This window comes from Mya arenaria, chromosome 13 (genome assembly GCF_026914265.1).
Source record: "Mya arenaria isolate MELC-2E11 chromosome 13, ASM2691426v1".
In the NCBI taxonomy this organism is placed as follows: Eukaryota; Metazoa; Mollusca; class Bivalvia; order Myida; family Myidae; genus Mya; species Mya arenaria.
Window position 1 is genome coordinate 59,272,590 of NC_069134.1, and position 25,443 is coordinate 59,298,032.

General features: G+C 38.8%; 1 protein-coding gene across 1 annotated transcript; it reads right to left on the reverse strand.

Annotated features, from left to right (window-relative positions):
- Window positions 1-193: 193 nt before the first annotated feature.
- On the reverse strand, window positions 194-12,606 carry LOC128213185 (protein Hook homolog 3-like). Its single transcript, XM_052918739.1, has 6 exons — window positions 12,500-12,606; window positions 10,042-10,127; window positions 9,398-9,521; window positions 7,479-7,530; window positions 1,700-1,848; window positions 194-479 (listed from the first exon to the last, which is right to left on the reverse strand). The coding sequence occupies exons 1-6, from the start codon at window positions 12,536-12,538 to the stop codon at window positions 423-425; spliced, it is 507 nt and encodes a 168-aa protein (XP_052774699.1). The 5' UTR covers window positions 12,539-12,606; the 3' UTR covers window positions 194-422.
- Between the last annotated feature and the right edge of the window lie 12,837 nt (window positions 12,607-25,443).

Here is a 25,443-nt window from a genome sequence, read left to right on the forward strand (position 1 = left end):
AATACATGTACACTAAGACAAATTTATAATTGGCCACCTAGTTTTTATCGTATTCTAGGAAAATATTTGGATAAAAATACAAATAACCAAGAATAAGGTTAATACGATTTATTCATAACACGTAAAACAAACTTCATTGAAATATGATCACGGGAACTTACTTAACAGACGGTCAACATTGACACCCTTAAAATAAAAACTGTAAGATTAAATCACGTTGTATTTGATTTTGTTTTAATACTTTGTATGTCCACCTGCTGCGGCAATTACAGCGAGGCACCTAGTCTCGACAACCACCATGCCGTGCATGAGGAACTAAAGCACCTACCGTTTCGCATGAATGATTTTGTACAGGAATATGTGTTTTCTTCGAGTAAATCGATAGATTGGTGTGTACAATACAAAAATAACCAAACAGAAAGTCATACCTGTTCTCCCACTTCTGAGTCCACATCTGTGGCAATTTCTTTGGTCATCAGCTGGAAAGGATTACGGTATGTCTGATTACTGTAGCATTCTTATTAAATATGGTATTATGAGCAGATTTTATAGCACTGTATATGTTATATTATATATATATTTTCGTTTTTTTTCTTGGGGTGAATCAATCAAGTCGCCAACTGAAAACTAATTAAATTATTGATTTCATGATGATTGCCAATGATTGAATTATGGCATAAAATATCTTAAATATTTGCAAACTTGACCAAAATAAACAAATCACGAAAAAATAATCCCACACAAGTGCTGTCACAGTATGTGACGAATGCCCCCGAATGTGACACTGACCTATGAACAAGGTCAGTACATGAAAAGTTAAAAATCAAACAAATACATGTGGCAAGTTATTTTTAATGGCCATTGAACATAAAAAAATAAAAACCCACTCTTGACAACCTACATTCTTATGTCCTTATATTCAGCATTCCATTGTGAATAAACACTAAGTGTATCTTTCACCTTAGAGGTAGGGACATGGGTCTAGCATGCGACACGTCGTCTTGGTATGTCAAACACATGTTGCAAGTTATTTTAAAATCTGTCCATACAAGAAAAAGTTACAGCGCGGACACAACAGCCAATACTATGTGTCTTTATATGCAGCACTACATTGTGAATAAACACCTAAGTGTGACCTTGACCTTAGAGGTACGGACACAGGTCTTGCACGCGACACGTCGTCTTGGTATGCCGAACACATGTGACAAGTTATTTTAAAATCTGTCCATACAAGGGCAAGTTACAGCCCAGACACGACAACCTATATTCTATGTCCTTATATGCAGCATTCCATTGTGAATAAACACTAAGTGTGACCTTGACCTTAGAGGTAGGGACACAGGTCTTGCACGCAACATGTCGCCTTGGTATGTCGAACACATGTGGCAAGGTATTTTAAAATCTGTCCATACAATGGAAAGTTACAGCCTGGACATGACAACCTATACTCTAGGTACTTAAATGCAGCATTCCATTGTGAATAAACACTAAGTGTGACCTTGAACTTAGACGTAGGGACACGGGTCTTGTACGCAACACATCGTCTTGGTATGCCGAACGTTATTTTAAAATCTGTCCATACAAGGGAAAGTTACAGCCCGGACACAAGTTATTGAGCCGGACACACGGACGGACGGTGCGATTTTAATATGCCCACCTTCGGGGGCATAAAAATTCAACCAATCAACAGTAAGCTTACCTCTTGAATTGCAGTCATGACGGCGTGTTGAACAGATTCTTCCATTGACATAATCCGCTGAATGTACTCCTGTTTTTCTGTGCAGTTTACGGCACAACCAAGGATCAGCTGTAACAGCCGCCCAAGCTCTATATGGTTACTGCTCTCACCTGCAAGTATAAACAGAGAGTGGAATGATAGTTCTGATGCCAATTCACCATAAAAATACTGGTATTTATATAACATTCACAATACACGCAAGAATCAGCTGTAGTAACTGTCCAAGCTCTATATGGTTACTGCTATCATCTGTAAGTAAAACATATAGTGGAATATAAGTGCTTAAGGCAATTCACCATGAAAAAAAAGATATTTATATAACATACACTATACACCCAGGAATAAGAATCAGCTGTAAAAATAACCGTCCAATCTCTATTAAGGCTACTGCGCTCATCTGAAGCCTTGAATAAATAGTACTGCAGACAATTCACCATAAAAATACTGATCAAACATAAAAATGTATCACATTCGGTGTACCACCATTTACGCAAGGATATTCTGTAGAAACTTCTGAATCTCAATGTGGTAATTACCTTCACAGACAGTGCTGAATATAATTCACCATTAAAATATGATTTGAACCAATACCACTCTCACTTGAAATGGAAGTATTTTGAAATCATGCAAAATGACTTATATTTAACTTAAACTATACGTGTTTAGTCGTAGGACAATGATATAGAACAATCAGCATTAAATATAAATCCATGCAATAACGTTTCTTTCTAATACACACATCATCAAATACATAACTGTAACAATTTCTAATTAAATGTATCTTTGTGCTAAGATTCAGGTCAAAAGAATCTTGTATAATTCAATGTTTGATAATGTTTTACAACCTAACAACAATATCTAAAGCATTAATCGTTGAGATTTTCAGAAAAGGTCATCAACGTTGATGACAAGTCTCTTGTTGCAACATTTTTTACGGCTTCACTTTATGACCTTTTTTATACACAGAAGAAAACCTGTAACATGTATCCTCATAAAACAGCAAAAAGACAATAACGCCTAAAAAAACATTTTGTGTTCTTGTTACCCATCCAATCCTACGAATAAGGTGCCAACCCTACTGTTTTTTAGACTGTAGGAAAAAAAATTCTATTATTTTTTTTTTTTAATTTTAGTCTGTGTTTTATATGTATATTAAACCTTTAAAAAGCTTAATGCAGATGATTACAATAACCCCATCCCCCGATACTGACGTTAGGTTCTTACGTTCTTATATAAAGCCTAGTAATAAAAGTTATAAAAAAGCCTAACTCACCTATCTGTTTTTGAAAAGGATGTAACCTTGAAACCAAATCATTATTTTTGCTTTGTAAGTTTTCTTTTTCCTTTTTATTTTAATTCAAAATCACCTGCTGTAAACAAGGGAACCATGAAGCAGATAATCTGTTATGTGATTTTTTAAGTCGAAAAATAAGGGTATACTTTTAAGCGATTTTCAAAGCCTGAGTTATTGGCCTTGCAATAAATGTGATTATAGTAACTTGCAACATGGTTTGCCATCTTTCTTTGAATATCTTGAATGATGTTTTATTTATTGCCAGAATTTCTGCATCTCACGGACAACATAAATACAAAGCCAAGGCTACCACAGTTCCTCTTTCCTTTGAAACTCAAGACAATTAAAAATTTACAACTTTTCTTCACTGGGATCTGTCTCCTTAGATAAGTCAAAACTTGTAGTAATTAACTCACCATCTCTTTGACAAATCAATTAATTTTAGGGATGATGCCTGATTTGAGCCTTCAAACAAGTCCAGAGTTAAAATAGAAATGTGCTTAAGAATCACAGAAACTGTTATATGTTATATCCCCAGACACAGATATAGAGCAATTAACACTCTGAATGAAGAATCATTCCTATACCAGTCTCAATGCATTTCAACCACATGGGTTTCCATAGCAACAAAACATTCTAAATAACTGTTCATAATAAAACTTGATGGTATTTGAACAAAAAAACACATAACATATCTAACTTTTAAATGTCACTGCCGTACACTGGCATCAGGTTGAACTTTTCAGATGTGTCAATTTCTTGAAAGTTCAAAAGACAGAATTTGACATCAATATATGTTATAAAACAGACTGACACAATATATAGAAAATTCTTGTTAATAGACCCATTAGATTAAAACCTATATTTTCAGCCAATGAAATTGCAGATCAGATAATTAAGGCAATTATTTAATGGAAGAATTAATCATTAAGATTGCCAACTTTCGCATGCGTTAAAAGGTCTGCCTACAGCTACTAATCCAATAAACATTCCCTGCATCAGATTTTGTGTTGACAATTCATCAATCAATGAGGCTATATTCTAAGTTTCTACATTCACTCAAATTATTCTTAATCATTATGATTTTACTTCATGTCATCTAACTATAACATATACCAATATATGTCCCATTTCATGATAAATGTTTTTTTCAAAATACTTAAAACAACATAATTAGAAGCATACCGTATATCATTTAATATAATCATACAATATCTACAAAACCACAAATCACAAAAAAATCCGTTATAACCGTTTAATGCTGTCTCCGAATATGTTATTTTTCTCCAAGGCGAGAAATTCCAATAGTACCTCAACAGTGTCAATGACAGGTAGTTATTGCAGACGGACGGTGTCTGTCATTAGGTCACCAATCAATAAACACCACACTCAGTTTTCTAACATCATTAATATGCAACAAACAATAAAGGCTTAAATAAAATTATTTTGCGTCAGGTTACCCGACCCGAATTAAACAAGAGCACTGCGAAACGGAGCATTATACGCCCGAAGAAAATTCAGCTTGAGGTCTTTAATAAACATTTAGGTTATGCTAGTATACTGCTTACTAGGTGTGAAGTGTTTACAACAAAGGCTTAAACTAAAAACTTAAAAAACTTAAATTCTAGTCTTTGAGGTATGGACCTGGAAATTGCGCGCGACACATCCTTTTAATGTAGTGATGATTTGTATAAAGTTATTTGAAAATCGCTTTATTAGTTACCAAGTTATGGCCCGGACACGGAATTGCTAACGCCCCCCAGTGAAATTAGCCTTTGAGGTACGACCTGGAAAGCATGCTTGACAAATCCTTTTAATGTAGAGATGATTTGTATAAAGTTATTTAAAAATTGCTTTAGTAGTAACCCAGTTATGGCCTGGACATGGAATTGCTAACGTCCCCCCCCCCATGCTGATTCTAGTGTTTGAGGTATGGACATGGAAATTGTGCGCGACACATCCTTTTAATGTAATGATGCTTTGTATAAAGTTATTTGAAAATGACTTTATCAGTGACCAAGTTGTGGCCCGGACACGGATTTGCTAACGCACCCCCATGGTGATTCTAGTCTTTGAGGTATGGACCTGGAAATTGCGCGCGACACATCCTTTTAATGTAGTGATGATTTGTATAAAGTTATTTGAAAATCGCTTTATTAGTTACCAAGTTATGGCCCGGACACGGAATTGCTAACGGACGGACAGACGGACAGACAGACGGACAGACGATGGAGGCCATTACATAATACGACCCTTCGGGTGTATAAAAAGGCGCGACCCTTAGTTTTTTTTATAGTCTATCTGTAAAAAAATTGAATATGTTTGTTTTCATAAAATGTAGTTTAAAATCCTTTTTAGGTTAACACTGAAGATTACATTAACGCCATTCTCCAATGAAGGCATAATGTTCTTCCATTTAGCCTAAAAAAATATTTTTTTAAAAGAAACAGTCTATCAACCCTACCTATTTCTGGACAAGATTTAACTCTAACCACACCTTTTTTGTGGCCTGAACTAAAGTCTTTCAAAGGATTTATTCATGTTTTATACCGTCAAACACCAGAATTGTTTTATTTTGTGTGAAAAGTGGTCAAAATACTTATATAAAAATCCCAGTAAGTTTAAATTAGAGCTCTTTTGCAATTATTATTCAAATATGAGACAGAAATTTTCCATTTTACCTGAAAGTGTTAACTTAAACTTAGTAATGCTATTGAAAATTCAATAATTTTTGCCTTGGATCTTCAAATTTCGGATTTAATAAGCATCTGCCAATTGCTTATTGGTGCTTGTTCATGAAAGTAAGTAAAATAACTCAATTTCAACAATTTAGAATAAATGTTGACAACAAAAAATCTGGGATTAAGTCCCTTTAATAGTAACTTTGCCTTAATATATACAGCTGTTGTTTGATAAAAAAATAATGAATATGAACTTCAGAGAAAGATATGTCAGTTTAAAGAATTAATTGTGATAATATGAAATGATTACAGATAAATCCCTTTAAATATAATAGTTTTTATTTAGAACCCAATCTTCAAGGGGTTTTTCAAGATTCCATGGACGTTATAAACAAACCCATCTAGACATTAATTCTTCTATTTTAAATACCTTATATAATGCATTATTTAATTGATGTTTACGGGTGGAACTTTATAATGTTAAGAAGTTTTAATGATATCATGTTATTACACCAGAATGGGCACTTCATACTTCTTGTTAGCTATTTTCAAAACCATGACATTTAAATGTTTAAACATTAGTTCAACTTACACAACAGTACATACAGTATTTTTCATTGTTTGTACTGCATGGCACATACTGAATTAATTATGGGAAAACCAAGAATGAACAAGTTCCGAATAGTCTATTCATTTTTTGGCAAAAAGTTTGATAAAACATGTTTATTTTTAAAGTTTTGAATAAAAAATACTGTTGATTTATTCCCTTTTAATTAAAGTCATAAAAGTTTTCAACTGCCAAATAAAGTTATAATCAAAGAGAACAAAAATTCAACAGTTTTAAACATTTTATTCTAAGAAGGCAGAATGGTGCCAAAATTTGTCTCCATGAGGGCAGAAGGGTGCTAACAAAAAAGGGACATGGTGCAGCACCCATCCATAACATTTTTAGCTAAAACCATACAATAAACTGAATGCATAAATGATTACTATTCTAGATTCACTTAAACAACTAGCCCTTTCCCAGTTTCAGGGCTTCCATTAATAATTTGAAACTAAATGTATAAACTTTTTTGCCTTCAATTTTGGACTGTCTTATCACAGGGGTTTCAATATGACCCAAACTCAGGAATTTTTAAAAATTCCATGTCTGATTTTCAGGATTATTTAGGAATTTTCATAAAATTTGTAGGTAAAGTATCGCGTTTGATGCACAATTCAAAGTGTTTATATTCAACCATTACAAGAGTCTAAAACAAATGTTTTCCTATTGCGTAATATGTATTATATCAAAACTCTTTTTGTCACGAGTTGTGACATGAGTTATATTTCATAAACTTGGAAACTTAAAGCTTATAAACTTATTAATCTTTCCAAGTCAGAAATTCTGAGCCTGAAGTTCCCATCTGTCTATTACTTGGTACTTAGACCATGTGGATGGATGTTCCTTAAATCATAAATGCAATTAAAAGGTAATCATAAAAAATTTATGTTAAATACATATTTATTTTACTCTTATCCCAAACATGAACGTTCAAGTCTCACAAACACTAAACATTCATGTACAGTTACATGTATCATGATAATGTTTTGAAAATAATGCAGCTAGTTCCACAAAAGGGGTTAAACCCATATTAATTTAAGAATTACTGCTTGAAACTCTGCCCAACCATTGAACTGTAAATATATAACTTATTCTACCATATTTAGTAGAATACATGTAAATGCAGTCAACATATTAATTGCAAAATGTATGTGTACATACCTATAGCATTCACATCCGGCATCTGAAAGTCATGGATCTGTATACCCAGGATCTGAAATACAGTCAGGGCACATTATCCCTTTGTTATTAAAGGCACATTCTGTGGATTTGAAATTATGTTAAGAAGCATTTTCTCATTTTACAAATCTCATAACAATCTTTAAAACATTTTAAAGTCTCTGGTACTTTTATGAGGTCCCAATAATACAAATAAAACTGTAAACAAGTTTATTTTACGGGGTCCCTGAAATCCACAGGAAGATGGAAATGGGTACCTAGGCAGAAAAAATATGTGTGGGACTCTGGTTTTCTGTGTAAGGGAAATCCCTGATTATCCATTCAAGATGTTTCATAAAAATTGTCTACTTAATAACTATCTGTAGAAGAGTCTACAGATGCCATAGTGCTCTATCCAGGATTAAAAAAAAGAGCAGGGTGCTAGGTCAGAAGAGGCGTTTTGATGCGAATTGAATTGGGGCACTTGCAAAGTTCAATGTTAAAATTATATTGTGTAAGTGTTGTGACTACTTTCAATACTAATAGCTTGTTATGAATACCTTAGCTGTGATCTTTAATTTTGTATTAAAATTAATTCATAAAATTATGTACATTTATCTTTTTTGTATTTATTTCTGAAAATTGACTTGACTTGATATGTCCAAGAAATACATAATATAGTTCAAAATCATCAAAGTCAGTTCTGTCATACAAAAGGGCACAGCAGGGCATAGTAAAAAGGCAGTAGGGAGTCGGAAAGGGGCAGCAGAGTACTCTCCCCTGTTATTTAGGCCTAGCTGGAGCACTGGATGCCAATTGCCTACCCTAGTGAGAATATCTTTTTCTAAGGTTTCAGGGCACAGAACACAGACAGAATGTAACCATGAATTAAACTACATGTACCTTGGGTCACCATTCTTTGATGTATGCCAGTGTATAGCAATGTCACACAGTATTTTTAGTTGTGGGGCAGGGTATTGAACCCCTGGGTTGACACTTGACAATCAAGTGTCTCACCCCTAGACCACAGAACCACCACAATGGCATGAAGAATCATAATCAATCTATATAGCAGCATAATGTGAAAAACAAAAATCATGTTCTTTATACATAAGATGGTGTCATTTTTCACATTCATTGTAAATTAGCACTATTTTACCACGCAAAATGCTTGTCCAATATGAAGCACAAGAATTGAAAGAGATTTTTCTGTACAAACCCCAGAATGGCCTGATTGTTAAATGGTAAAAATTCCTGGGTTGATTGGTAAGTGCCCACTAGCCCACAGATACACTACAAAGGCATGAAGAATTATGATCAAATTATGACAGCATACTGTGAAAAACAAAAATCTTATTCTTTATTCATTAGATGGTGTCATTTTTTCAATTTCATGTTTAACCATTCCTTGTAAATGAGCAATATTTTACCAAGCTAAACAGAATCTCTTGTCTCACTCAATATTAAATACTATATCACCCTAAGTTGAGTTCACATGGCAGATCAATCACCTAGTTCCAAAAACGGATTGTCAACCAAGTTATTGCACGTGTGTTTTCCTTCCTCTCCACTAAAAATACTTATTTAGTCTTCGTGGAAGGATGTTAAACAGTGTAAGTACTATACACTGAAACCCTTAAAAGAACCAGGGTAGCTCTAACCAGAGTAACATTTTGTCCCATAAGCTAACAAGACTGATACTCTCAATGGGGCTGACATCAATGGATAGCTAGTGGCTTCATAAAACTCCCCGCCTGAGTCTGTTTAGTTCTGTTGTGAAACTACATCTTAATAACTTTATTGGAAAAATATGCACTTCGAGGAGAGGAAGTGAAAACATATTGTGCTTTTTATTATATGTTATTAAAATGTATTCATTACCACCTCTTGACTTATGACAATGAACCAATGTGAAACCATACCTCAATATTGTACTCAAGGATGCCCTTGAGGATTTTCTTCAGGTTGGAAACCTTCAATCTCCAGTTGGTCACATCCTCTGTTTTTACCCTGCTCAGCCATGAGTCCGTGAAATAGTCAGGGGCACTGAAATCATTTTTTTATATCATAACATAATACTATTTTGCTAGTCCACCAGTTTGAGATAAAGCATTTGCCAGGCATTTAAATGAAGATCAACATGTAAATTCAAAAAAGTTTAAGTATATCTAACTTAATATATATATTTTTAAAGTAGCCCTAAGTATACTTTTCATGGAGTCTTTCTGAAACCACTCAATAAAATATTATTGCAGATAGGGAAACTGTGAAGTATCATCCTAAACAGTTCTCAAAAGTCCTTGAGTGAATATATTGAAAATGCTGCATACAAGCTGCATGTCCAAATAGATACATGTGTCAAGTATAAATATTGGATGCATATATATATATTGTTCTTTATATATCTATCTTGTCAGACTGGAGTGAGCTTCTACATGACATTGAATTGGTAAAAAATTCTGATGAATAAAAAAAGATCAAAACATGAATCAAAAGGAACAGTTTGATCATTTAAATAGCATGGTTCTATTAGACCAACTAAAACTTCCTAGTGTGGCAAACTCACATTTGATGCAGCACCTTTGACATCGCAATTCCATCACTGAGCTCTTCTGTGTTGCCGTGAGGAACATCCAGATTAAATGTCTCCAACTGAAATAGCGGTGAAAAAAGTTAATATTCATTCCGTCAGAAAAATTCAGTTAATACAAGGGACAAGAATTCAATCATTTTTGATGTAAAAGAAATCTTTTTGTGTACTGATGTCATCATGTATTCATATAACTGCTTGATGAAATATTACTGAGAAAACACTTGAAGACAAAAGCAATGTGCGTTGTAAAGCACCGAGCAGCTCAAAAATACACAGAATGCCTTGAAATATAATAAAAAAAACCTACATAAATGTTGTCAAATTTGGATATCAACTGGAAAGAGGATTTACCGTATATTATTCTTTTGTCAAAATAAGTACATCAGAACACATGGATTTCGCGACATTCACCCACTATATCAAGATACATTAACAGCTATTCACTAATTCAGGGCCTTTGAGAAGTATGCTTACATCCAAACATTTTGTGTAACCTTCACATTTACTTTATTGTTAAGTTTAAATAAATGAATATTTTTTTTAAAGAAAGATGAAATGTTAAGATATTTTTGGCATACCCCGCTTTGTCATTGAATGCTGATGTAACTTATAATGTTTTGTTTGCAAAATAAGCGTTTGCGACATCTGACACAATTCATTTACGACAATTTACGAAAGCAAACAATTTTTTTGAATAATTTTGATGTTTTTTCAACTGTTTTCATTATCTTTGGCTCAATTAACACATTCAATTTAACTTTATGAGCTGCTGAGTGCATTTAGGCACACATTATGAAAGTTTTTCCATGTTTTCTACTAGGAAAGAATGGCCTGAGTTTGACAATGTATATTTCTTTGAGTTCCCATTTATTCTAAATTTATCTCATAATTTCATAATTGTATTCTTTAATTCTATGACACTTTTGCAGTGTTCTCAATAAGAACCGGCTGCCGGCTAAAATTGATGGTTCGAATGGCAATTGTGCCGGTTAAAATCTGTAAAACTAAATGAATTTTAAATAGAATAAGTAGAAGCAGGTTGGTTACTTTACTCTTTAAGACGCTTCAACTGAAACTTATCGAGAACCCTGCTTTTGAATGCAGGCATTAGACTGAAGTCAACATATTGATATGTCACATTTTTTGCAATATATATATTTTTATTTATTTATATACTTGTTAATATATTTTGTCAATAGAATAACAATTTGCTAATATCTTGTGCTTCATGTACAACAAAAATATTATGTTTTTGCACAACAATGTGCTAATTAAATGCAATCTAAGGCTCTTAAAATGCTTAAACCCAATTAGCTTCAGGGGGCCTCACCCCTTCTGAATCCCCAAAAGAACGCTGCCCTGGACCCGTAAGGGAGCCTTTCGGGCCCCCCTTAACCCCCCGCGAAAAAGTGGCAACAACTTTTTAGAACCTGAAGAGAACCTAGTCCAAATAATTGTACGTTTACGGATTTTTTTTACGTTTTTTGATATGGCAAATCCTTCACGTACAAATTGTTTAGTATCAAAAGTGTGAATTTATTCAGATAGGGATTCCGGGTTAAAGCATTTAACATCTAAAAAATATCATATAAACAAGAAATATTACCAGATTATGTTATTTTATATCAGTTCCATACATAAAAATGCCATATCCTATGAATAATTATGAGTTTGACGTGTTTTTTTTCATTTCTTGCTGTCAAAACATAGCGATATATACATGAAGGGCACCTGCATGGCTTCAGGGCACAATTTTTAACAATCGGAACGTTTCGACCATGGCCGAGTTGTTTCGATTGTATTTACAAGGTCTATCTCGAACCATGGCCGAGTTGTTTCGATTGTATTTACAAGGTCTATCTCGAAGCTTGTCGGAGGTGGCCGAGTTATTACGATTGGGTTGAGTTGTTCCGCTTGGCATAATTGTTGTCTGTGTCAGTCAACTTTCGTTTTATTGGAAAGGTAAATAATGTGTTTAAATGCTTGTTTTGTGCAAAATAACTTTTCACTTACATGGTAAAATATGAATATAAACCTTTATGATCAATTTAAACCATAAAATACTTTACTTAATACAATTTCAATATTTTTCAAAACACCCCTGGTTTTTGCACAAACCGGTTTATACGTTAGGGATTGGAAGAATCCCGTATAACACGTCTATAATTTTAGACTAGGAGGGGACCCTGAAATGGTTCATCATAATGCATTTCCGAGTGCCCCAAAGCACATAGCTTGTCACTTTATTGTAAACAAAGCATAAAATGTTACTTCCTTTGTTCTACTTTTTGCTTGAAAAGGTTCACCAGTCTGTTAAACTAACCATAAAACAGAAAAAACAACAATTGTTTTGAGCTTGGAAAACCTGAAGAAATCGATATGAAAAAAGGTTTTACAGAAACAAAGTATAAAATGACTGTAACTTTCTTACCCAGACAATTAAACTTTCGCAAAGAACTTCTCTGTCCATTCTTTTGGTATTTAAATCATTTCAAAAACTATTTTGACAAGTTGCAAGCTGTAATTGACAAGGGAGATAACATTTCTACTTCCGTATGGACTCGTTTTAATATCTGTGTAGTGCGAGTGCACTCTTTGACCTGTTTACACATGAAGTGCTGACTTCACTGGTGCGCGCGCATATCACGGGGAGTTCGAGATCAGCTGTAGAAGAAGCAAGACGTACTTTGATATACTGCTTAATAAAAGACCTCACGTGTGCTTTCCCTAAAGTTAATGGTAAGCTAGGTTTGGTCTAAGTAATAATAGGGAATACTTTAATGGTGGCAGCGGTGTTTTATTAAGCCGTTCCAGTGCAATTGTTGCTGAAATTCTGCAACTTTTGTTGGCAAATTTTCCTCGAGAATTTTCCCGCGTTTGAAGCCACATTTTTTCGTCAATTTTTGGCCATTGTTAATTTTCTTCTGGTCTTACCAGTTGATTATTTGATTCTACGTCGTAGTCTCCGTGGACTGCCACTAACCCGGCCCCTTCGTTTGCTTTTGTTTGTTTTTTGAGGCCTTTTCAGCGTCCTTAGCAACTTTTCGGACGGGAAGAGTAGCCGGACAGAAGACAAACAAGGTCGGTAGTTGTACAATCAAGTTAATCTTCTACTCAGGAGCATTTGATTTGTAAGCATGGCCAGTAATAAAGTGCTTGTAAACTTCTTGTCTGTTGAAGACTTGCAGACAATTCCAAATATTGGCCAAAGGTTAGCATCTACTATTGTGGATTTGCGTGAGCATTATGGCAATCTCACACCAGAAAGTTTGCAGACAATGCTTCGGCATAAACTGCCGGACACTGTCATGCAAGAGTTGGATTTCACCCCAAACAGAGACTTGGTCGGCAACACCTGCCCACCTCCTCTAGGTGTACAAACATCCCATACCACCCCTCTTGTTTCAAAGATTGAGACAGAGGTTGACGGGTTTGAGACCTTGGTTGCCTCTGCACAAAAGCAGTTGAATGACCGCATTGATCAACTTACATCAATGCTACCAAGTGTCCCACAGCACTATAAATCTGATCATGCATTGCCACGCCCCAGTGTTTACAATCAGACAAATGCCCCTGTTCCAATGGCCCACCACTATATGCCAACACCACAACAGCTGAAACCCCAGTACCCCGTTCAACAAAGGTTGGACCTGGGTAGACTGCGAGAAAGCGACAGTGACGAGGATGTCCAGTCAGCGTCTGGTATCCCTCGCTCATACAGTACCCGACAGAAAAAGGTACGTATGCATAAAAGCAGTCGGTTACCTCACTCCAAACTCCTGTCCCTTCACCGTCTTGATTCATCTACTGATGAGTCCGACACTAGACAAGCCCCAATGATAAAGAGTGAGCAAGTCAAGTTACACTCCTCCTTGCCTGATAAGGACCATATTTCGCAAAAACATGCGGAATACCCCCAAGAGGTAGTACAGGCGTCCCCTCATGGCCACTCTGTGCGCAAGGGTAGTCATGCATTGAAGGATATACCTAAATCTCTGGTATATGATGGTAAATCGAGCTGGCATTCATTTGAAATGAAGTTTCAGCAGTGTGCGCAATCATTTGGCTGGAGTACAGATGATTGTAAACTCTGCTTATTACATTGTTTGTCAGGGAAGGCACTCGACAAATGTGCTCGATTGCTTCAATGCAGTCCACAAATGCCTTACCGTTCTTTATTGAGCAAACTTAAGGAGCGGTTCGGGTCAGAGTTTCCCGCCTCTGCGCAAGCCAAGTTTGCTGACGCTTCCCAGGAAAAAGGTAAGTGTATGGAAGACTGGGCAGATAGGGTACAAGAGTTAGCGGCTGAAGCTTTCCGGTCACTGCCGGAGACCTTCACAAACCAGCAGGCGATAGACCGCTTCTGTCAAGGCCTGCAAGATCGAGAAGCTGGTCATAGCACCTTCATGCGTAAGTATACAACCATTGAAGAGGCCATGAATAACATAAGGTTGTTTCAGCATTCCAAGAGTGCTATGGGTAAGAAAAAATCTATTCATACAGTAGTAGATTATGACGAGGAGGTAGCAAATGTCTACGCCGTTCAGAATCCTTCTGGACCTGCGTTAGACATGAGCAAACTACAGACCGAAATACAGAGTCTACGAGAAGAGGTGAAGCGGCTTGGTGAAACTAGGCCCTTCACTCAGCAGCGTCCATCTCAGCAACGGTTCAACAAACCAAGAGGTACTTTTAGTTGCTACGTATGTGATAGCAAATCTCATAGGATTGCCGAATGTCCACACAAAAAAGAATTCAAGTCCTTTCTTTTAAACGCAAAAGGGTCGGGACAGGGAGCCGAACCTCGACCCAGCAAGACTCCGGCTCAAGCTCAGCCGAGCGAAAGGAGGTAAGTAGCAAACTTGTTTCAAATGAGACTGTACCATCCAGTGCACTACCAGATGGCACATCGGCAGTCATTGTTTCATTAAATGAGACCACTAATGACATCCAGCCAGAAGAACAAGGGGAGATCCCTGCTCCTTGTTCGTCTCCAGGGCCTCTGCCAGCTATTGGTAGAGTTACAGACAACGAGTTTGAGCCTCCCATCAAGGTGTGTTTGTTGAAATCCATGTCAGCATTCACAATACCTGTCTGTGTGGGTAATGTATGGGTAGACGCCATCGTCGACTCTGCTGCTGAGGTAACGATTATTTCAGACAGGGTTTTTGCCAATCTTAAAAGACCCCCAAATAAGCTTCGTGATGTGAGGCTTGACACTGCCGGTCGGAAAATGTCTATGCAAGGTTTCATTGCTGATGATGTGAAGCTGTTAATAGGCAAGCACCGCCATATAGGTCCAATTTATGTCGCCCCCATTGAGCAAGACATGCTCTTTGGGGTGGACCTCATGAAGCAAGGTAATGCTATACTCAACATGGGTAAGGGTACGCTCAACTATGAGGGCTACGAGATTACCTTAAACTCTGGTAAGATAGATGGTGCACCTATTGTCGCTCGTGTGACAGTTGCAAAGCGCCGTGTCATTCCTCCTAACTCAGTAGCAAAAGTAGATTGTGTGATAAGTACTGAAATGCCAGACTACTTTGTAGAGCCTTGTGAAGATGGTAAGGTTTTTGGTCCTAGGATAGTGCGCAATGCTGGCACCAAGCCAGTTATGTGTATTGTCAATGCAAGCGACAGGTACCAACTCCTTAGAAAAGGAAGAGAGGTGGGTAGGGCCTATCCCGCCGAATTGATGGAGCATACCATTTGCTCTGTCGCCCCAAAAGATAAAGACACTCATTCGGATATCACGAGTGCCCAGTCTTTATCTGATGTAAAGGTCCAGGTGCCACAGCACCTCCAGGCGATGTTTGATGCATCTATCAGACACTTGACAGCTGAACAACAAGTTGCATTAGCGCAGCTCTTGACCACCTATGAAGACGTGTTTGCTAAAGATGAGTTTGATCTTGGTTCATTTACCGACATCGAGCATGGTATTGACACTGGTAACGCCAAACCCATCAAGCAGCGTCTTCGTAGGACGCCCCCTGCATTTGCTGAAGAAGAGGAGGCACATCTAAAGAAGATGTTGCAAGCTGGTGTAATTGAAGAATCCACTTCCGATTGGGCATCGTCACCGGTGCTCATTCGTAAGCGGGATGGCAGCGTTCGGTGGTGCATTGATTATCGGGCTGTTAACAATGTAACAGTTAAGGATGTTTTTCCCCTCCCTCTTGTTGATGATTGTCTAGACACACTTGCCGGAAACGTTTGGTTTTCAAAGCTAGACGCTAATTCGGCATACTGGCAGGTGTCCATCAAGCCCGAGGACCGCAAAAAGACGGCTTTTCTTACAAAGTGGGGCCTGTTTGAGCATGTAAAAATGGGTTTCGGCCTTTGCAATGCCCCCGCCACCTATGCTAGGGTTATGAACCTGGTTTTGCGTGGTTTGACCTGGAAAACTGTCCTCGCCTTCCTAGATGACATCCTTGTGTTGGGGAAGACCTTTGAAGATCACTTAGTGAATCTGAGTGATACATTGCAGCGTTTTAGACTTCATGGTCTGAAACTTAAACCAAAGAAATGTGAGTTTCTCCAGCAGGAAGTGGAGTTTCTTGGCAGAAAAGTTAGCGGCGGTACCTTGGCTATGACTTCTGCTGATACCGAAGCAGTTTCTAGCTGGGTCGTTCCAGAGTGCTCAAAAGACGTTGAGCGCTTCATGGGATTAGCTAACTATCACCGGAGCTTTATTAAGGATTTCTCAAAGTTAGGTGAACCGCTCTACGCGGTTGTGGGAAAACATAAGTTCCAGTGGGGTGACGAACAGCAAAATGCGTTTGATCTACTAAAGCAAGCATTGGTAAACCCTCCAGTCCTTGCTCTCCCTAAACAAACTGGAGAGTTTGTTCTAGATTGTGACGCATCAAACAACGCTATTGGCGCAGAACTTTTGCAAATGCAGAATGGCGCTGAACACGTTGTTGCTTACGGTAGTTATGCTCTAACAAAAGAGCAGAGAAGGTACTGCACCACGAGAAAAGAGCTGTTAGCAGTTGTAAGATTTACTCGGCAGTATAGACATTATTTGCTTGGAAGACCTTTTAAGGTCCGGACCGACCACTCAAGTTTGACTTGGTTGTTGAATTTCAAGGAACCACAGGGTCAGCTAGCTCGTTGGATTGAGGAGTTGGCTCAGTTCAACATGATCTTGGAGTATAGACCAGGGAAAAAGCATGGGAATGCAGATGCACTTTCTCGTATGCCACACCCTGGTCACTGCAATTCATATGTAGCAGGAGTTGCAGTTGAAGATCTGCCTTGTGGGGGTTGTAAGTATTGTGTGAGGGCTGACAACCAATGGGGTTCATTTTCCCGGGAGGTAGATGTAGTTCCGATGACAGCGCAGAAGGCTGAGGTTGGGGAAGGTCGCGCCTTCGTGAACCCAGCATCCGGGAGCGTCTGTCAGGGAGTGGGGGCTACAGCCACATTGGGTAGTACACAACGGGCACATAGTATCTCGTGGCCGGAGGGCTCAACGATACAGAGTGAGATTGTGCACAGGGGATCAGCGAGTGCTCAATACATTACAGAGCAACAACACCATGTCTGTGACAATAGTGGCAAGCCGGTGGACCAAGGGGGTTCTCCGCAAGTAACTGTCTCTGAAGTAGCCGATTCAGCTGAGCCTGATACTCAGGCCTCTCCGACAACAGTGCAGTCTAGTTCATTGGTTTCTGAGCCAGTGCCTAGTGTAGCAGATAGCAGGACCTGGGATCCAGGGGGGCAAGATGTTTTTATAGAAATCCTGAAAAAGGATGATGTGGTCAGTATTAATGTTTGCCGTCTGGGTGCAGACATTGAAGATAGAGCCATATGGGGATTTACTCTGAGTGATCTCCATGAGGCTCAGAGAGCAGATAAGGATCTGGACCACATAATTGAATGGTTGGTAAATTCATCTAGCCCAACGGAGAGAGATCTTTTCCTGTCCAGTCCATGTGCTAAATCATACTGGATAACGAAAGAGCAATTCCTGTTGATTGAGGGAGTTTTGTATCGACAACAGGATGGGGGAGAGGAAAAGGTACTAGTGGTTCCAAAATCGCTTCAAAGTGAGGCCATGCATTTGAACCATGACTTGCCTTCGGCAGGTCATCAAGGTGTATCACGAACTAAGTCCCGTATCAAAGAGAAGTTCTTCTGGTACCGAATGGGTGCAGACATAACCAACTATGTTTCCACTTGTGCTGCTTGCAATCAGCAGAAAAAGTCAGAAAAGTACGGTCATACACCTATGAGGGAGTATCAAGCTAGTGCTCCAATGGAGAGAGTACACTTGGATTTCATGGGTCCTTTACCAATGACGCCCAGGGGAAACCAGTATGTGCTTATGATGGTAGATCAATTTACTAAATGGGTAGAGTGTGTTCCATTGCCATCACAAACAGCGGCAGTAACAGCTAAAGCAGCCGTTGACCAATTCTTTTCTAGATTTGGGTATCCTTTACAGGTTTTCTCTGATCAGGGAAGTAATTTTGAATCTAAGCTTTTTACTTCACTTTGTGAGGTCCTTGAGATTCATAAGGCAAGAACGACACCTTATCGCCCCTCCGCTAATGGTCAGGTTGAACGATACAATCGTACCCTGATGGATGCAGTAAGGTGTTACATTGGGGATTCACAAGACCAATGGGATATCCATCTACCACAGATAGCAGGTGCATTACGTAGTGCTGTCAACCGTAGTACAGGGTTTACGGCAAACAAGCTCATGCTTGGCCGAGAAGTAAACACTCCTGCATATCTGATGTTCCCACATACATCACCCGCTAGGGTACCAGCAGACCAGTATGTAGCAACCTTAATGAAAAACATTGAGGTAGCTCATGAGACAGCTCGTAGCAACTTGAATACGTCACTGAAACGTATGAAACGAGACTATGATGTCCGCGTCCTGCAGCGGGCATATGAGGTTGGTGATGTGGTTTATCTCTTAGACACAGCGTCTATCAAGGGTAAATGTCGAAAGCTCTCTCCACCTTGGAAGGGACCGGCTGTTATCATAAAGAAGATCTCAGCATCCCTTTACCGTATCAAATTGAGGAAATCACTTTTCGTGGTTAATCATGACCGGATGAAACCATGCCGTGATCGATCCTTACCAGATTGGGTCCGTCAATGGCAGTCAAGTCCTCAGTTGGAAGTAGATGATGGAGCTGAAGATACCTCAGCATATTGTTTCTGCCGCCAACCCTGGCAAGGCAGATTCATGATCCAGTGTGACGGTTGTGACGAGTGGTTTCATGGTGCGTGTGTCAACATTACAGCAACAGAGGCACTAGACATTGATCAGTACTGGTGCAAGACCTGTAGAGCTAAGCAATAGCTCCCTATTCTGTAATATGGGTCAAAGGGCAATCAGTATTTTCTCTGCTTTCAGATGTCTGACTTTGGAGAATGTTTGGAACGAGCAGGGGAGAAGAAGGCCTTGGTAGCGAGCCGGAACCTTATAAGGGAATTAGGTCTCTCCGGGCTCTCAACGGAGCGTCAAATGGCCCTGTTGCAGCAGCAGGTCGCCATTGCGAAGAGCCAAAACCAACGACAGTGGTTGAAGACTGTGGCTGTAGAAGCTTGCGATCTGCAGTTTCAGTCAGACCAGTGGGTGGATGAACATATCTTCAAGATCCCCACAAACAGAAGCCCGTCAGTGAGATGCCGGCTGGTCCCTCAAAGGACATTCGTCTTGAGCAGGATCCTTCCCTGGAGCAGGTTCTCGTGAACTTCGCAGAGGCTTCACTTGAACCAGAAAGTGCCTCAGTAGAGATGGTGGAGGCAGAGGAGGAAGCTTTGTTGGCTGAGCCGACAGAGGAAGTGCAGGAGCCGTTGCCGCCATCCCCGCGTCGAAGTCCACGCAGGAAGCCTGTAAGTCAGGCTAAGAGTCCACAGAAGGCCACCACTAGGAAAGCTCCAAAGGAGAAAACAGAGCACAAAGTGCTGAAAGAGCCAATGACGAGGCATAGTTCCTTAAGGGACTCCTCACGTCGTAGCTCTGGTTCGGGTTATCGTTCCTCTGGGGACTATTCCCGTTCCAGGGAGCAACCTACAAAGAGGCAGCGAACGCCAGATAAGAATCGGAGATCACCAGAAGGCCAAAAGCCGACTGGTCGTCAAAGGTCTTACCAGCCCAGATCACGGCCTATTGATTCCGGTACTAGGAGTCTTAGGCGCGTGAGTCCTGCTAGACAGCCAGCCAAGAAGCAGCGCGTAGGAAACATCTGCTGTGTGGCCGGATGCGGCGCAGTTCCTTCTAGGGCCCATGCTTTTGAGGCCCATGTTCCAGGCATCTTCAATGAGGAGCAGATCCTCACTGAAAAGGTGACCACGCAGCGCCTTACTGCCCTGAATCTTCAGGCCATGCAGCTGAGTCGCACCCCGGACTTGCAGTCCCTGGTTAATTTCATTAACCTAGCGGGCCAAATCAGGGCAGATGAGATACAAATAAACAACAGGAGTAGGGCCTCAGTACTGGCCCTTTGTGATGCTCTCGAAGTGCCTTGTCCGGAGGTGCTTTCTCTGTCCCCTATTTCAACCCCTGGTTTATTGCTCCACTGGAGAGCTCAGATTGTTATATGCAGTCTATTAAACCAGTCCAAAATGGAAGACATGATGAAGGCCTTTCCAGCTGTGGAGTGCCTGGAAGTCCCCATGGCATGGGATAGTCATTTCCATGCTGACCGTACAGCGGAACGGGCCAAGATGGGGATAGATGATTTACAGGCTCTTGTCGATTCGGCACCCTGTATCCCTTCTCTGAAGGTCAAGGTAACTGGCGGAGTAGCGGTGTTCTGTGACGTGAACAGTTACCCTACTCAGCTAGATGTGGATAGGCTACGTCAGCAAGGTGTTGTGGTGGCTGTTGGTATCCACCCGAAGCATGCTGCAAAGTTGACCGAGAAAGATTGGTCAGCTTTTGAGGCAGCATTGGCGTTATCGGGTGTTTCTGCCTTGGGTGAAGTAGGCCTAGACTATACTTCACAGCCATCCACATGGGGGATCCAGCATTCTGTTCTCCATCGGGCCCTTGAGTATCTTCGCCCAGATCATGTTCTGGTACTCCATAACAGGCCAGACAAGCGCAATGCTGGGGATGACATGCTGCAGCTTTTGTTTCAGCTAAAGGGCTGCATCCCAACTGAGCAGAGGATTCACCTGCATTGCTTTTCCGGAAGCCAGTATGCAGTGGACCAGTGGAGTAGGCACTTTCCCAATACCCACTTTGGGTATACTACTTCATTCTTGAGCTATGGGGAAAGTGCCATTCAAGCTCTGCGAAACATGGATGAGTCCCGTTTCCTCCTGGAGACTGACTCTCCATACTTCGGAAATATAAAAGCAAGCCACACCACACCTGGACATCTAGGGAGTATTGCCAATGCTGTTTCAAAGGTCAGACATGCACCATGGCAGGATGTGTTGAAGACAGCCAATACCAATGGTAGGAGGCTGTATGCAGTATCCTGAACTACAGGATTAACTGCCTTCCTTTTCTTTTAGGTGGGAGGGGGAAGGTGAAGTAGGTGGGTTTACTAAATTTGAGCCCATAACACCTAGTTGCAGTTGGTTACTCCATGTAGCCTCACCCAGAAGTGCTGGAAGAAAATATTTACTGATGTAGATATTTTGGTAGACGTCGGCGGCTCGTTCAACTTACTGGTTGGACCTAGCCCTAGCAGTGATCTTGTCAGATACTTATGACTTGATCAGCCTTCTACAGACCCCGGTGCCGTCCCAACAAAAGAAACAGGGGGAGAGTGTAGTGCGAGTGCACTCTTTGACCTGTTTACACATGAAGTGCTGACTTCACTGGTGCGCGCGCATATCACGGGGAGTTCGAGATCAGCTGTAGAAGAAGCAAGACGTACTTTGATATACTGCTTAATAAAAGACCTCACGTGTGCTTTCCCTAAAGTTAATGGTAAGCTAGGTTTGGTCTAAGTAATAATAGGGAATACTTTATCTGTCTTAATCGATTAGGCTAACCTAAACTATTTCCTTTACGCTGACGTCAAGAATATTGTGACCGGGGGGTTTAGTATTGGATGAAGCTGATATATAGGGTCTTGTAGTTTTATTGGTCAGAGTAAGTAAGAAGTAATAACAGAAAAACGGCGAGAATATTTAAGTGTATTAGTGACAATACTTGATCCGTCCGTCTAATACAATAGTCGCAACACGAGTAAAAAGGCCGGGAAAGTAGGCACGGGTAAATTGGCTTTCAGGTCAAATAGCCCCCAAGTCAAATAACCCTCATGTAGCACAGTGAATCTAAGAGTTGTTTAATTTCGTTTTCGCCATCGATATGTAGTACAACATCCTCTACTATAGATTTGATATTAGTGTCAGATCCGAATAATATTTCACAATCTGGAGTTATTAAAACAAGTTTCAGTGATCACAGCATCATTTTTTGTACGCAAAAGGCTTCTAAGTCATTTATTGGAATGCATAATAATATTACAACACGATCCATGAAAAACTATAGTAAAGAAGAGTTTCAAGGAAACTTGTTAGCTGCAGATTGGACAAGTAGTATTCTTTCTGATAACGCTTCTGAAGCTTGGGATTTTTTTAAGAATACTTTTATGTCAGTTGTTAACAATATTGCACCAGTCAAACAACTACGAATTAAACAAAGAACGGAACAATGGATAAATTCTGATATCCTAAATGCAATAAAACAGAGGGACTCAGCTTTTAAACAGTATCAAAAAGTCAGAAGTGATGAAAATTATAGTACTTTTTAAAGCATTAAGCAACAAAACACAGTATTTGATTCATTCATCCAAGAAAAGCTTTTTCACTGAGACTCTGGAAGAAAACAGAAATGATTCAAAGTCCCTGTGATCTATTCTTAAAAATCTTGGCTTACCTTCTAAGAAAGGGTCTTCTTCAAGTTCCAATATTTGTCTTAAAATATTGGTGGTGATATTTGTTTTGATAAGAAAACTATTGCTGACTCTTTTAACTCATTTTTATACCACAGTTGCCTCTAAGCTTGTTGAAAAATTACCAGTTTGTGTAAATAAGTTTGGAGAATCTTTTGTGACAAAATTTTATTCCAATTTAGGCGTGTTGTTAAATAGCTTTTCTTTTTCATTAGTTTCCGAAAATCAAATTATGAAATATTTATCTCAGTTAAGTGCTAATAAGGCTACAGGTTTAGATGGTATGTCTTCTCGTTTTTTAAAAGATGGAGCTTCTATTATTGCCGAACCTCTTGCTCATGTCATAAATTTATCCCTTATTCAAGGTGTGGTACCAGATGATCTAAAATCAGCTAGAGTAGTTCCCATATTTAAAAAGAATGACAAAACTTCTGTAGGTAACTATCGCCCGGTTTCTATTCTAAGTATTGTATCAAAGATTTATGAAAGGGTTGTATATGACCAAGGTTATCATACTTCAGAGTAAACAAGTTATTGTATAAATTTCAGTCTGGGTTTAGAAGTGGCTTCTCAACAGATACATGTCTAATTCATTTAACAGATTTCATAAGGATGGAAATGGACAAAGGTCACGTAGAAGGTATGATTCTGTGAGACCTCCAAAAGGCTTTCGATACAGTCGATCACTCAATCCTTCTTATGAAGCTTCGATCAGCAGGACTTGGTGATGACATTTTAAGATGGTTTGAATCCTATCTTTCAGATAGAAAGCAACTAGTTGATGTCTCCAGTACACATTCCACAACTTCTACTATTACATGTGGAGTTCCTCAGGGTTCCATACTAGGCCCTCTTTTATTTTTGATTTATGTTAACGATATGTCAGCCGTGGTTAAAAACAAGCTCTTGTTATACGCTGATGATTCTGGCATACTTGTTTCAGGTAAATGTAAGTTTTCTGTGGAAACGTCATTGAAAGATGACCTGCATCTTGTCAGTCAATGGTTGGTTGATAATAAGTTGTCACTTCATTTAGGCAAAACTGAGTCAATTTTATTTGGGTCTAAACATAAAATAAGGTCAAACTCAACACTTGATATAACATGTAATGGTACCACTATTGAACCAACTTCTGCTGTTAAATATCTTGCCGCAACTATTGATCAGACCCTATCTTTTGATTCTATGGCTCGTTCCATATTAAAAAAGGCTAATGCAAGATTAAAATATCTATATCGAAAGAAAGGTTACCTTACAAAACACACCAAGAAACTCCTTGTCATGGCCTTAATTCAATGCCATTTTGATTATTGCCTGTTCTATGTGGTATCATGGTCTGACCAAGATACTTAAAACCAAGCTCCAAACCACACAAAATAAACTTATGAGGTTTGTTTTGGATCTTGATGCAAGGTCTCACATTGGCCCAGAACACTTTAAATTACTCAACTGGTTACCTGTCAACAAACGTGTAGACCAGATTATTTTGGGTCATGTCTTTAGAATAAAAAATGGCATAGCCCCGGACTATATGGGAGACAATTTTATCTCCCAAGATACTGTACACACACATAGGACAAGGTTATGCCAGAAAGGGGCTTATGCTGTTCCAGAGGTCAAAGGTTTTGGGTTAAAGTCCTTCTTCTTTTCTGGCATTTCGTTATGGAACAAGTTGCCATCTTGTATCGCACAGACTAAGAAATTACCTGTTTTTAAATTGCTAGTAAAGAATCTTTTTTTAGATAATTTGGCATAATTAGTTATGCTATTAAAAAGGTTTTTTCATTTATTTATTCAAAGATTTTCAGTAAAGGAACTATTTTAACTTAACCTCGCATTTTATAAGTAATACATACTGTCATATTCATACTTTAATGTGATAGTTATATATAACTTTCTCAACTATAACGTTATGTTACTAAATTATGTAAAGTGACTGTGATACAACTACAGCAATATTTATTTTAATGCATAAAGACTAACTTTAAATATTTTTGTGCAATTTCGATTACAGCTATATTATTACTTAAATATGCAATGCCTCCCTATGCCATGCCACCAAAACAAAGGACCACAATGGAAATAAGAGTTTTCTCTTTTTTGTGTCATCCTTGGTTCGGTGTGCCTGTCATGGCTATTGATAATATCATGTATGTATAATGTTATTTACTATACATGTTGTTTATTTTAAATGTCCATGTATGTGCATTCCTTACTGAAATAAATCTATCTATCTATCTACAACTATCTGTGAAAATTCCCGTCAAATTCCAAACGGTCGATGTTAAATATGTGACCGTTATTAATTCCTGTGAAATTTCATTATAGAGACCAGTAAATAAGTCTATAATAAATAGATATTAAACATCAAACAATGTCATAAATATGGTACGTTATAAAGTTAAAACAAACTGTAAGTATAAATCATTATAAATCATGGTCCGTATTGTCCCCAAATATGGTCCCCAAATATGGTACATTA

Excerpts from the sequence above, each read along its gene's own strand:
- LOC128213185 (XM_052918739.1), bottom strand. The coding sequence starts at position 12,538 with ATGGACAGAGAAGTTCTTTGCGAAAGTTTAATTGTCTGG. Across the intron at positions 10,128-12,499 it reads GCGAAAGTTTAATTGTCTGG|TTGGAGACATTTAATCTGGA; the intron begins GTAAGAAAGTTA and ends CCGCTATTTCAG. Across the intron at positions 9,522-10,041 it reads TCAAAGGTGCTGCATCAAAT|TGCCCCTGACTATTTCACGG; the intron begins GTGAGTTTGCCA and ends AAATGATTTCAG.